Source organism: Anguilla anguilla, chromosome 19, assembly GCF_013347855.1.
Source record: "Anguilla anguilla isolate fAngAng1 chromosome 19, fAngAng1.pri, whole genome shotgun sequence".
Classification (NCBI taxonomy): domain Eukaryota; kingdom Metazoa; phylum Chordata; class Actinopteri; order Anguilliformes; family Anguillidae; genus Anguilla; species Anguilla anguilla.
The window spans coordinates 4,853,357-4,867,150 of NC_049219.1; the positions used below are offsets into that span (position 1 = coordinate 4,853,357).

The following is a 13,794-nucleotide window of genomic DNA, read 5'->3' on the forward strand; positions in this document are numbered from 1 at the left end:
GAGTTTCGAAGGGGAATTGCCGGAAAGAGTATACCTGGATTATGTGTGTCGCAGGGTGAGGCCATGTGAGAGAGCTCCTCTCAGATGTTTCTGCTGCCAAGAATATGGACATGTTGCTGCGGTATGTAGATGAGTCAGAAGACGTGGGAAGGCGTGGGAAGGACAACTGCGATGTGGGGGTGCGCAAAGTTGAGAAAGAGCAGGCAAAGCGCCTGCACTGCGAGGGAAATCACGATACGGTGTCAGCACAGTGTCCAAAAAGAATTAAGGAAAGGAAAGTGAATAAAGATGAGAGAAGAAAAGGGATTGTCGTACGCCGAAGCTGCTAAGAGAATGGAGAGACACGAGGAGATGGTGGCAATGCAAAAAGACCCGGAGCAGGAAAGGAGTGGAGCTGATCAGAATATCTGCATGGAAAATAAAAGATCTTTGGCATTCGTTGCAATGGTCATAAATTGTGCTGCTGAAATACAGGGGAAGTCGGAAAGAGTCAAGATGGTGCTGGACGCTGCAGGGAGATACTTGAACATTGTAGACGTATCTGGAGATCCCTGCACCAGATCCCTCGGCTCTGTAATCTCTGCCCACGGCTTGTCCTGTCGCTGCTGTGCTGACGACACACAACTCCTTCTCTCCTTCTCCCCATCGGACACACAGGTCCCTGCCCGCATCTCCGCCTGCCTGAGGGACATCCAGTGCTGGATGGCCAATCGCCACCTGAAGCTCAACCCGGGTAAGACGGAGCTAATCTTCATTCCTGCTCTAACCTCTCCCCTCCTTGATTTTTCCATCTCCCTAGGGGACACCTTAGTGACATCATCACCCTGTGCCAGGAATCTCGGAGTGGTGATGGACAACAGGCTGTCCCTCTCCAAGAACATCGCAGCAGTAAGCCGGGGCGTGAAGATTCTTCCTGTACAAAATCCGGAGAATCCGCCACTTACTTCTCACCACTTACTCAACCCAGCTCCTGGTCAAAGCAATGGTTCTATCCCGCCTGGACTACTGCTACTCTCTTCTGGCTGGACTACCGGCATCTGCCATCAGACCCCTGCAACTCTTCCAGAATGCTGCAGCTCGTCTGGTCTTCAACCTCCTCAGACACTCCCACGCCACCCCCCTGCTCACTACCCTCCACTGGTTGCCTGTTATGGCTAGCATCAAATTTAAAACATTGGTCCTAGCATACCAGGCAGTCAAAGGATCAGCCCCAGCATACCTCTACAAGATCTTCAAACCCTACATGCCAGCCAGACCCCTCTACCGCTACCTCAGGACACCTGGCACCTCCCCCTCTTCGCACTTGCGCTTCCCGGTCACGTCTCCTGTCTGTTTTGGCTCCACGATGGTGGAATGACCTCCCCGTGGAAGTCAGAACAGCTAAGACCCTGACCACCTTCAAACGACGACTGAAGACTCACCTCTTCAGGCTGCACCTCTCCCCATCCCTCCCTACCTCCCTGTAGTCTCTAATTGACTATGTAATCTTAGGGTTGTAGCTAGGCAAGCTGTTTATCTTAGTTGACTTAGTTATTGCACTTGTGCCTACTCAACTATTGCTTGTTTTATTTGCATAGACTGCTTTGTTGCTGTTTTTGTTGTGTTAATCAGATTAACCTACAGAGTCCAAGTTAAACTATGCGGTTGTTCCCTGCACTTGGAACTGTACTTCCCTCTAGGGTTTTCAACACACTTGTTCCTGGTTTTGGTTATACACTTTGTTGTACGTCACGCTGGATAAGAGCATCTGCCAAATGCCTGTAATGTAATGTAATGGAGAAGATCTAGATGTTACACTGCGGGAAGGATTTGCATAAACTCAGGCAATTGGGTCTGGGTTATAGAATGGAATATGTCGTGACTGGGATCACTTTGGGTGGACATTGTAAATAGTTATAGTAATGTGAAGTTGTTACATACCAGCAAATGCCGGGAATGCAACATTTCTGGACGCCAACCACAGTAAAACAAAACAGAAACAGAAACACTCTGGTACAATAGGTGGTGGCATGCACCTTTAACGTTGGTTTGTAGTCTGCCAGTAAAATCAAAGAAGAAGAACTGCGTCACCAAGCGAATGTTTAAGGAATGGCACTCGAATCGAGATTACAGAAAGTTTCAGTTTCATTTCTTCAGTAATCAGAAAATTACAGGAAGCGAGCAAGCGGAAGGGTAGCCAGCAGACCTCTGATAAAAATGTCTACTGTCTCCAACTTTATCACCACGGTTATCTGTAAAAATGAAGGCTGTATGGAGTATGGATTGCTTGAACAAACTATCCGGCGAAGTCTCACTATTTCTGAATCAATACTTGTCGGTATCTTGAGAGACACCTGCAAGTTTGTTGTTATTGATGGAAAAGAAAAATGCTCCGCGACCAGTGCCCTGAGCGCAGACAGCTTGATCATAGCAAAGACATCACTAAGGGTTTGCAAAAAACAGCCCGGCGACTGTGTCAGCTGTGAAGATTTACATCTGTGCAAATATCTTGTGTGCGGCAGCTGCAAGTACGGGTATGTAGATGTTATGGGTATCGGTAGGACGTGGTACACTCATAAACGTTTATCTGAAGTGTGTTCTAGTACATATTGCCATTAAACTTTTCGTATTTTGTGTCACCAAAATCCCTGACAGGTCTCGCTGACAATGTCTATTATTTTACTGTTGTATAATTGGTGAACCAGGTAATGTTTTAACAGTCTCTAACACCAGACTGTTATCGCGATTAAACCTATCACAAAACAAACGATGGCCACGGGTGTGCCTACATTTTAGTCATGGGCTAGCTGTGGAATGCGCCCATGTATTTTTCACCTGGCTGAATTCACTTTTGCTTAAAAATGTTTGTAATTGATCAGGTCCGTGGTGACGCTTAGTCCGGCTACCTTGAAATTATTCTGTTTTATTCTGATCTCAATCGATCATTTTTATGCTGCAAAGTAAACAGATACTCTGTAGCTTACCCTGTTGAATGTTTCGTAACATAATAACATAGATGTATGAGTCACTTAGAACACTTGGGTAATGCAGGGTTGTCTTTAGTGTAAGAGTTCGCAGTTTAACCGATTTCAGCAGGTGCCATTAACCAATTTTGCTGAAGTAGTTTTAATCATGGCATTATAATGTTGTAACTCACAAGGGTGTCTGCAAAATTTTGTCTTGCTCATATTTTTGTGTAGCAATTATATGACAGATTTGTTGATATGTTGCGACATTATTTCTTGTTTTTGGTCAGTAATATTTTCCCCCCACAACCGAAGACGATAGAATATACGGCTCTGGTTTATATTCATTTACGGTCGTATTTACCTAGTTTACGTTAACCCTTTCAGGAACAAGTGCAAAAATTCCCACGACTTGGACTCGGCCTACAACAGAGCGGTCTGCGCCAGACACGGCCTCCAGGACCTGGGGGCTGCAGAGCTGTTCGCCCTGCTGCTGCAGAACGACCTGTCTCTACTGCCGGAGGTGAGAACCCCGGCCTGCCGCCCAAACGGAGTCACAGCACACGCCGGGATACGTGCTTGTGTTCAGTCGTTTCTCGCCTGTTTGTTTGCCTTTGTTGTCGTCAATGAACACACCTCCGGGTAGGCTTAAAAGAACCTACTTATCGAGTGTAAGAACGCTTGAAATCCGTTCAGTTTGAAAGGTACTTGTTCTTTGACGTCACCACTACTGACTACTGACCGCTTACCTTGGCAAGAAACACTTTGACACTACTAAATCCAGAAATAAAATATACGTACACTTGTACACTAAAGCCTCCTGCCTTCTGTCATCCATTTTCACGTAAAAATTATTTTTCACCCTCAAATACAGAACAGAGAACGGCATTGCTACTGGAAAGAGAAAAGCATGGAAACGACTTGCATCAAAGTGCACTTCGTTTTTCAGTCCTCCCAAGAACGTAAAAAGAACTTCTGGTGAAATCTTGCGTTCTTGCCTCGTTGCGTTCTTAAGCTTGGAATGCTCTTGATCACGTGACCGCCTTACTTCGGCACCTGCTACGCACTCTAGATCTGTGGTAACCAACCCAGTTCCTGGAGATCTACCGTCCTGTAGGTTTTCATTTCAACACACCTGGCTCCCCTAATTGGAGTGAAAACCTACAGGATGGTAGATCTCTAGCTGTTGAATGAGGTGTGCTTTGTTATGGTTGGAGTGAAAACCTACAGGACAGTAGATCTCCAGGAACAGGGCTGGTCACCGCCGCTCTAGATCGAACGCGATGCGCGCACAGTTTGGAGCACGGCTCGCCGCGCGTGGCAGGTGCATTGTGGGAAGCGTTGACCTCCCCTTTTTCGATCGCCCCCTTTTCAGGCGTGCTCGCATTACAACAGGGGCAACGGCGAGCACGGCTCCTGCAGGTTCAAGGGGAGCTGCAAGGGCCTGCACGTGTGCCAGCACTTCCTGCAGGGCGACTGCGCCTTCGGGGACCGCTGCAAGCGGGTGCACGCCTTCGACGGCGCCGCCCGCGAGATCCTGAAGCGCCGGGGCGCCGGCCCGGAGAGGGGCGCCGACCGCCTGTACAAGGCGTACCGGAACATGTTCGCCATCGTCGGGCACGCGGACGGCCCTGCGGGTAGGGTACGCGCTCGCGGGACGGGGGGGGTAGCGGCTGTCGCCGCCGGACAGGTCACCGTTTCGGATTTGGGACAGTCTCGGTGTTGTTCACTCTTGCGAAAATATACGATATATATATACAGAAAATATATCGAAATATATTATCAAGTTATTCCAAAGCGTTGCAATATCTGGGAAAATATACAAGCTATTGCCACTTTCGTGAATGTATATCAATTTACATATACGTGAAATATATATATATGAATACACTCACACACGCATATATATATACATATACTGTACTGTATACACACACACACACACACACACATATATATATATATATATATATATATATATATATATATATACATTAATAAAAATATATTGCTAATTTAGCGTATATGTCCATTGAGCTGTAACGCATGGCAGCGGCGCTGGTTTAGCTTGTGTGTGTTCACGCTCCGCAGCGGGCCGCCCCACGGCCGCCGCGGCTCCTGCACCCGCCGCCGCCGCCGCCGCCGCTGCCGCCCCACCGCCGCCGACAAGGGAGCGCTCCCGCCAGCACTCCAGCCCCTCCGCCGGCGAGGCCGACAGCAGCGAGATCTGCCTGTTCTTCCTCCGCCGCCACTGCAGTTTCAAAGGTTCGTCTTTTCCCCTCCTTCCCTTCTTCGTCTCCTCTTCCTCCTCTGCCCTCCCCGTTTCCTTCCGGACGGTTCCGCAGGGCGTGCCCTGCTCTCCTCTCAAGCCTCGCTCTCCTTTTTTAAGCTCTTAAGCTCTCTGTATTGGATTATATGTTGACACCTTGCACAAAGGGAAATTTCTTGTACATCGTACTTCGGCGAATAAATAATTCTGATTCTGATTTGTCCTGCAGAGAAGTGTATTCGGGTTCACTACCACCTGCCCTACAGATGGCAGATCTCTCAGAGGGACGGAACCACCTGGAAGGATCTGCTGGACATGGAGGATGTTGAGCAAGCCTACTGCAACCCTGCGAACGATGCAAGGTTCGCACCGAACGATTCGCAAAGCAGCTCTTTCCGCCCAGTGGATCACACTGGCTGGCAGCGCGGCGATAGAAATGGGGGGGGGGGCGGGTGCCGTGTTCGAGGGTGGGTGCGGGGGACGGGGCCGAGCGACTGCAGCCCTCTCTCACTCACTCCCCATGTGGGCCTGTTCCCAGTAAGGGGATTTCGCAGGTGGATTTCCTCGCCATGACGAGCGGAGCCTTCGAAGTGCGCCGCCTCTCCACCGTCTCCTCCGTCACCAAGCCCCCCCACTTCATCCTCACCACCGACTGGCTGTGGTACTGGAAGAGTGACCAGGGGAAGTGGCTCGAGTTTGGCTCTGAGGTCAGTTATCCCCTTTAAAAAAAAAAAAAAAAGTTTTTCTAAATGCCAGTGTTCTAGAACTCCCATCGGTCACCCGCGGTGATTGTGACGTCATGAATTAGAATGTTCGGTTACGAACGTTCTAATCGCGTATATATATGCGACTATACACCTTAAAGGGTTAATTGTCAAGGACAAATAAGGCCGTGCGTTTCCAGGAAGTTGTTGTTGTCGTCGACGCCTTATCTTTTCCCAAGGACGGGGGGGAGCTGCCGGTAAGCACGTCTGCAGTGCGTCTAAGCGCAGAACTATTTACTCGGGCCGCGTCGTGGGGGAATCGAGACCGGGCGGCGGTAAAACCTTTGGCCCCGTTTCCCGTAGGGCGACGCGGACGGGGGGTCCTCCATCACGTCCCAGACTCTGGAGAACATTTACCTGGCCGACACCGACGGGGAGATCCCCTTCACCGCTGGCAGTCAGCAGTACTTGCTCAGCTTCAAAGGTACGGTGCGGAATCCCCCCCCAACCCCGTGTCGGAATGGTTTATTCCTACGCTTTATTTCATTGGTGTCTTTTATTTATTTGTTTATTTTTTTGCTTCCTCGTCTTTGCCCTGGGGTCCGTTTTACCCAGCGGCCTGTGTCGGTTCCAAGAACTCACCGCTCGGTTCTGTGCCCCTCGCAGACATGACTCAGCGAAACCTAAAATATAACACCAAGAGGGAGGTTCGAAGGCGGCCCCACTTCCTCTCCGGTAAAGACGTGGAGAAAAAGCTGAAGAGGTAAGTGTGTTACGAGATGACGATGATGATGATGAGGGTCATTTTAATCACTACCCGCTATACTCTGCCAAGTTGGTAAATGGACTGCATTTATATAGCGCTTTTATCCAAAGCGCTTTACAATTGATGCCTCTCATTCGCCAGAGCAGTTAGGGGTTAGGGGTTAGGTGTCTTGCTCAAGGACACTTCGACATGCCCAGGGCGGGGTTTGAACCGGCAACCCTCCGACTACCAGACAATCGGTCTTACCTCCTGAGCTATATCGCCCCTTGTTTGCTACACTGTACCGTTTAATCTTCTGTGTATGAAGCCTACCTATGATTTTAACCAAAGTCCAGATAGGCAGCCATGTTCTAGCACCGTGGTAACCAACCCTGTTCCTGGAGATGTACCATCCTGTAAGGGATCCTTGTCATTCCAAACCCTAACAAAGCCACACCTCACTCAACAGCTAGAGATCTCAGTGACCTGCTAATTAGTAGAATTAGGTGTGTCGAATTAGGTTTGGAATAAAAACCTACAGGATGGTTGATCTCCAGCAACAGGGTTGGGCAGCCCTGCTCTAGCAAAATAACCTGTGTAGGTACATGACAGAAGTTTTGGGCAGATAGCCTTTTATTTGAGACACAGTGGATTGCGTTGTTCTGTTCTTTAGGACCACTCTGTCATAACCAAAATGATAAGGGTTTCAACCAAGCAGGAGAGCAGAGGGAATGCAGCTCAATGCTGTACCGAGCTCTTCAGTTAAAATCACAATTGGTTGTTTCATCAGTAGCGTGAAAGCATGTCCCTGACTTCCTCCAATGAAGGCATGTCTTATTAAATAGGAAGCAAAGAACTCTGTGTTCCAACCAATCAGAGGTGCTTCTGGGTTCCTGCCTGAAATAGCTAGGCTGTCCAACAGTCTATTCAATGTGTTGACATGCAGTTGGCCTTACCATTTGCTCCATATGTTACTATTTGTCTATGCTATATTTAATGATCCATTCTTTCCCTGGTAATGAAATTTGAATAGATCGTATTTCCACTTTGGTGGATTTATAGCAGTCTTATCACATTGAGGTATACAGCATTAGAGTATAAGACCATATGAATAAATAAATAAAGATGAGAACAGGTTATTCTGCCCATCGGGGCTTTCCTTTTTCAAATAGGCAATGCGCGCGCGAACGAACGCGCAAAAACATCCCCTAGGGTTCCCTGCGTCACACGGAAAAGTTAAAAGTAAAACCGAAGAGAGTTAGGAAAATACGCTCACTGGTAAATGATTTTCTTTGAAGGACGGTGGGCGTGGCCTGCCGAGATTGACTGTGCGTGTCCTGTCTGTCTGTCTGTCTGTCTGTCTCAGCGGAACTCCGGAAGCTTCCGGCTCCTCTGCCGCCAGCGTTCCGAAGCACTGGGACCAGGAAGCCCTGGCTGACTTTGAATACAAGGTCATCCCAGCGCCGCGCACGCTACGACAACGCTCTCCTCTCCCCCTGCTACCGTGGCGACAGGGAGGGGCTGTTTGTTTTATTGTTTTACAGGCATTCAGCAGACGCTCTTATCCAGAGCGACTTACGTTGTACCCAATTATGCAGCTGGATATATACTACTGGAGCAACGCAGGTTAAGCACCTTGCTCAAGGGTACAACGGCAGTGTCCCTACCGGGGAATCGAACCTGCGACCTTTAGGTTACAAGACCAACTCCTTAGCCATTATACTACACTGACGCCTGTTCGGCTCGGCAGGGATTTAGCCCATTAAATTTGAATTAGGCATTGCATTCTACTACTGCTAAGTATAAGAAAAGTTGGTATAAGCACAGCGACAGCAATTAGCTGTAATTATTACCAATTGCTTAGCAGACAGCTTTGCGAATTGTAATTTACCATTCATCCAGAATGATAAATGTACAGGACAAAATGATCTTGTGTATAATGTGCTGTATAATGTGGGTGCTGAATGTGTCACAGAGGAAATTCTGATTGAGTAGCTTTCTGAAGGGGACAGCTGCACCATTCTAGTAAAAATACCGTTAACGCAGAGATTCCTATCCAGTGAGAATTGCAGAAGTGGAGACTATCAGTGATAGTCTTAGGAATTCCACTGTGTGATGTCACCAAGAAGGCACAGAATGGCCTTCTTGGTGACCTCAAAGTGCAGAGTTAACCAAACTAACTCGATTTTTTAAACCAAAGTAAATACAAGTAAAAGGATAGCCTGTATCTACGCAGCATTACCTGTAACATTATTCCAAAAAAGAAATCCAAATACAAACCAGGAGGACAGCTGAAGGGGGTCAGGGGAACCATGGTGTAGTCCGGTGGTTCTTAAACTCTGTCCTGGTGGACCACTGTGTGTGCTGGTTTTCATTCCAACCTCAACTGCAATCCCAGAATTTGAACAAGCTGTTCACTTTTCTTAATGAGGTGCTCTTCGTGTTTTAGAGCTGGGGTCCCCAGTCTTATCCAGAAAGGGCCAGTGTGGGTGCACACACCTGATTCTGCTAATCAATCACTAGAGTGGTTGCTAGGCACCTCGATTAGTAGAGTCACTGTTACTCTGCTAAGCGCCTTTGTGGTAGTTCTCTGAGCGCTGTACAAACAAACATCGATTTGATTTTATGATTACTCTGCCCAGGTCATGTAACCCATGGTTACCCTTTGGTGAATCCCCCTGCCCGCTGTGCCACAGTGCCGCCAGCGTCTGCGCCCGCAGGGCCTCGGTGCCCGCGATGCCACGCCGGGCGTGACATCCTGCCCTCTGTCCCTCTCCATAGCTCACTTGCCTGTCGGCCACGTCCACGGAGTTCCAGCAGGTGCAGAAGCTGTTCAAGCGGACCATGCCCACCAGCACTGTGCACAGCATCCAGAGGATCCAGAACCCCTCCCTGCACAAGGTCTTCCAGTGGTGAGCACGAGGAGACACACATACACTCATACATACACACACACACTCACATACATACACACACATACTCACATACACATGCACACAACACACACAGCATTGTACTGCTATACTTGTGAGGACTTCCGACTGATTTCCATTGACTACATTCATTCCATAACCTCTAACCCTAACCCCAACCCCAACCCCAACCACTACATGCCTAACCCTAACCCTAACCCTAACCTTAACCTAATTCTAACCCTAACCCTAACCCTAAGTCCTAGTCTCTTGAAAAAGTGAGGACCTCAAAATGTCAATTTTGCAATTTTCCTCATCATTCTATCCTTGTGAGGACATTTGGTTCTCACAAAGGTAGTAGTACAAGTTCACACTTTCTCTCTCTCACTCACACACACACACACACACACACACTCCCTCCTTACCTCACGCTGGCTCCCTGTACGTGCGCGCTGGCAGGCAGAAGGAGAAGATGCAGAAGAAGAATGGAGGCCGGCCTGTAGACCAGCGGCTCCTGTTCCACGGCACTGAGCAGTCCCTCACCAAGGCCATCTGCGAGCAGAACTTGGACTGGAGGATCTGCGGCATCCACGGGTCCCACTACGGCAAAGGTAAACCAAACCCCCCCCCCCCCCCCCCCCCCCCCCCCCCCACCACGCATCACCATGGTAACCAGCACCGGGAGTTTTCAATAACGGGAAAGAAGGCTGGGTAGGAAGAGAATAAGCTGCTAGCAAAGTAAACAACTCATGATACAAAAACGATGGAACATACTAGATTGAATAGCCATATGCGTTCCATTTCGTTGTTTTGTTCATAAGCGTTTTCAGTATGGTCTAGCTTAGACTTCAGTTAGCGTGCCTGCACTCTGTAGACTATAACCTGTTATCTGCTAGCCGATAGCGTATTGCGTGCTAGCATGGAGGGGCCGGTCCTGTACCAGCCCCTAACTGCCCGAAAGACTCAGCGAATGGGAAGAATATGACCTGGCACATCCTGCTTCTAAGTACAGATATTCCAGCAGGTATTCAATGGAGCGCACCCCACCTAGCGCTAGAACACGCCGTATGCATTTTAAACCTTTGTCCGCTGTGACAATGCCAACCACTCTAGGGGCGACGTAGCTCAGGAGGTAAGACCGATTGTCTGGCAGTCGGAGGGTTGCCGGTTCAAACCCTGCCCTGGGCATGTCGAAGTGTCCTTGAGCAAGACACCTAACCCCTAACTGCTCTGGCGAATGAGAGGCATCAATTGTAAAGCGCTTTGGATAAAAGCGCTATATAAATGCAGTCCATTTACCATTTACCATGATACGTTAGGGAGGAGACAGCTGGTGCTCATTAATACATTCCTTTCCCATATACACTGGGCCTGTGCTCTCTAACTACATATCTTTCCCAATACAATGGGCTTGTGTTTTTTGAGTACGTCCATATTTATTTCCCACAGAAGTTTTAGAAAGAAAGCTGTAGCTCTCTCGCCTTTTCCCATCCGTTTTGCCATTTTCTTAAAGTAATTATTATTAGTTCTTTCTTGGTAGAGGCACTCCAATTCTTTTTGGTTTTCATCCAATTTATCGAGCGTCTCATTGGGTATATTGTTAGAACTATCTACAATCCTATTTAATACATCAATGTCTTTTCTCTGTTTAAAAATTATTTTCGTTTTTTTTTTTTGCGAAGAAAATTTAATTACATGGCCTCTAAAGGTACACTTAAAAGCATCCCATACTATATGGGGACTTGCTGAGTTAATATTGTAAGAAAAAAATCTGTGATAAATTAATTTGTTTTGGTTATAAAATTAGAGTCATTTAACAGGTGTTGATTAAATTTCCAGTACCCAGGGCCACGTGGTATTTCTGTGAGCATTAAATGAATTGCAATTCATTGAGTCTGGTGTTGCTGAAGTCAGCAACAGTGTTTGTGTCAAAGTAAAAATTATTGTCTTTGAACTATAGCGCAGATCTGTGTAAATATTTGTCTTGACGCAGTTAATATAGTTTAACTGGATTATGAATGATCCATGTTACACTTTCTCCTGGTGGTGGACTTAAACGCGAAGACGGGCGCCGGTAACGAACGCTCGATGTCTGTGTCTCGCAGGAAGTTACTTTGCCAGGGACGCCTCGTACTCGGACCGGTACTCCAAGTCTAGCGGCCGGACGAAGACCATGTTCGCCGTGCAGGTCCTGGTCGGGGAATACGCCAGAGGGGACCGCAGCTTCCTCCGCCCCCCCCAGAAACCCAGCGACCAGGGCTTCTACGACAGCTGCGTCGACTCCGTGGTAAACCCCGCCATTTTCGTCGTCTTTGAGAAACACCAGATCTACCCGGAGTACATTATCGAGTACGGTCCTTGATCCTGAAGTAAAGAGTCGTAGATCCGAAATTCAACTATGCAGAAAAAATAAGACGCGCTAAAGTGCGCTAAATCAAAAATGGCTTTCGCAGTTTTACTGATATTTTGTGAGCTTGGATAGCCTTCAAGACTGTGTGTAACAATTCTTTAAAAATTGTTTTTGCTGCGAGTAACATTCATCACAATATCTGGGAACTAATATTTGCGATTTAAACCTTTATAAAATCTTTATAGTGGGATAAACTGGTGTCAGGTCACTTTTGTATAATTTAAAACATTGCTGTCTTCTGTGGTCTTTAAAGGGCTTATGTTTTTAAATTTCAGACCTCACTGTTAATTTCATACTCGTTGTAAGGGGATCTAAACCAATGTAGAATACCAGACAGACTGGGGTGTCTTGTGTGGCATGGCCCGTAGGGCGCTTTCCACATGCTCAAACTATTTAGATACCTCCAGGTTTGTGATTTCACAACTAGAAAAACTACCTGCAATATCAATGCTAAGATATCAGCAGTGGAGCAGTTACTTCTTTTAGGTCTAACTAAAAAATCTATAACTCGTTTCTATAATTCTTAAGCCAGACTGAGGTGTTAAATATGCAAATTTGCAAATCTCCCCCAACAAAAGATTTAAAATGAACCCCCAGTTTTCACCTATGTGCCAAAAATGTCAAATCTCAGTAGGGACCTACACTCATTGTATCTGGTCCTGCCCTGAAATCCAAGTATATTGGATGGATATTTTGCAGGATGTGGTAAAAATCTTTGGTGTGGTTTTAGCATATGAACCCTCTCTCTTCCGAGTCAAGATGCAATAGTTGGTACTAGTTCTGGCTAGTTATGATATCCTTGCATATGCCGCAAGGAAGAATATTTTTCTGTAATGGATAAATGACAAACCTCCTGCGAAAGCAAACTGGCATAAGATAATTATGGAGTGTTTTACCCTTGAATACTTGACCTGTCTACTTCACTCTTCAAAAAGACAGTTCGTGAAAATATGGACTCCATCTCTCTACTTCTCCAACTCCCCAGTGGCTTCAACACTTTCAAGCATTCTCCTGGACTGATTGAGATACCTGTGCCTTGCCTATGATGCTGTAACTGTAATGCACCCTTGTCATCTGCACTTTTATGGTATCCCAGCTTTTATTTTATGCAAACAAAAAAATTTAACTGTCAACATTCATACAGATTGTGTAGACCAATGCTGTGCTGAGCTTTTTGTTGTTGTCTGTGTGTTTGTGAAAAATAAAAAAAGAACAAAACTCAATAAATATATTTGGGGGAAAAAAAATCTTTCTCAACTGATCTGACTTACCTGATCTGACTGTCATTGACACTGCTGTAGAGAGAGCACTTCTGGTGTTTTTTTGGATTGAATGCCACAGACGTGAAATAAATGATTCTACTCCCCAATTTTTGTTGTGAAATTTTGGTGACTCGTTGCACGTCCGTTTTTGGTGTTAATGTTCTGAAATGTTCCGATTGCAAAATCCAGAGAACCAGGTACTATAAATCCAAATATAAATCTTTTATGACCAACACAGTAAACAATTTTTTTATGGTCTGATACCAGTATCTTAGCTTCAGTGCAGGGATATGTTTGGCTTTGTGAGCTGTTTATAAACCAATATAATGGAACTAGAATCGAGATAGCAACTGAATCAAAGTAAAGAATCCTTTCTGAGAACTGCATAGTAAAAGCGATTAATGAGTGGCGACTGCACCACTGTGAGCGCCCTCGTGTGGGCGACAGGGAGAATACACAAGTTAAGCTCATGGCTGAACTTTGATCGACCTGTTGGCATTCCAGCACCATCTGGTGAAAACACTGTTTTTATCCACTAGGGGGTGCA

At 46.8% G+C, this 13,794-nt stretch overlaps 1 protein-coding gene across 1 annotated transcript; it reads left to right on the forward strand.

Annotated features, from left to right (window-relative positions):
- Positions 1–2,086: 2,086 nt before the first annotated feature.
- LOC118219368 (protein mono-ADP-ribosyltransferase PARP12-like) lies at positions 2,087–13,354 on the forward strand. Its single transcript, XM_035402493.1, has 12 exons — positions 2,087–2,513; positions 3,333–3,468; positions 4,321–4,582; positions 5,037–5,210; positions 5,444–5,576; positions 5,753–5,921; positions 6,282–6,402; positions 6,585–6,681; positions 8,030–8,114; positions 9,445–9,575; positions 10,035–10,186; positions 11,681–13,354. The coding sequence occupies exons 1-12, from the start codon at positions 2,197–2,199 to the stop codon at positions 11,935–11,937; spliced, it is 2,034 nt and encodes a 677-aa protein (XP_035258384.1). The 5' UTR covers positions 2,087–2,196; the 3' UTR covers positions 11,938–13,354.
- The last annotated feature ends 440 nt before the right edge of the window (positions 13,355–13,794 follow it).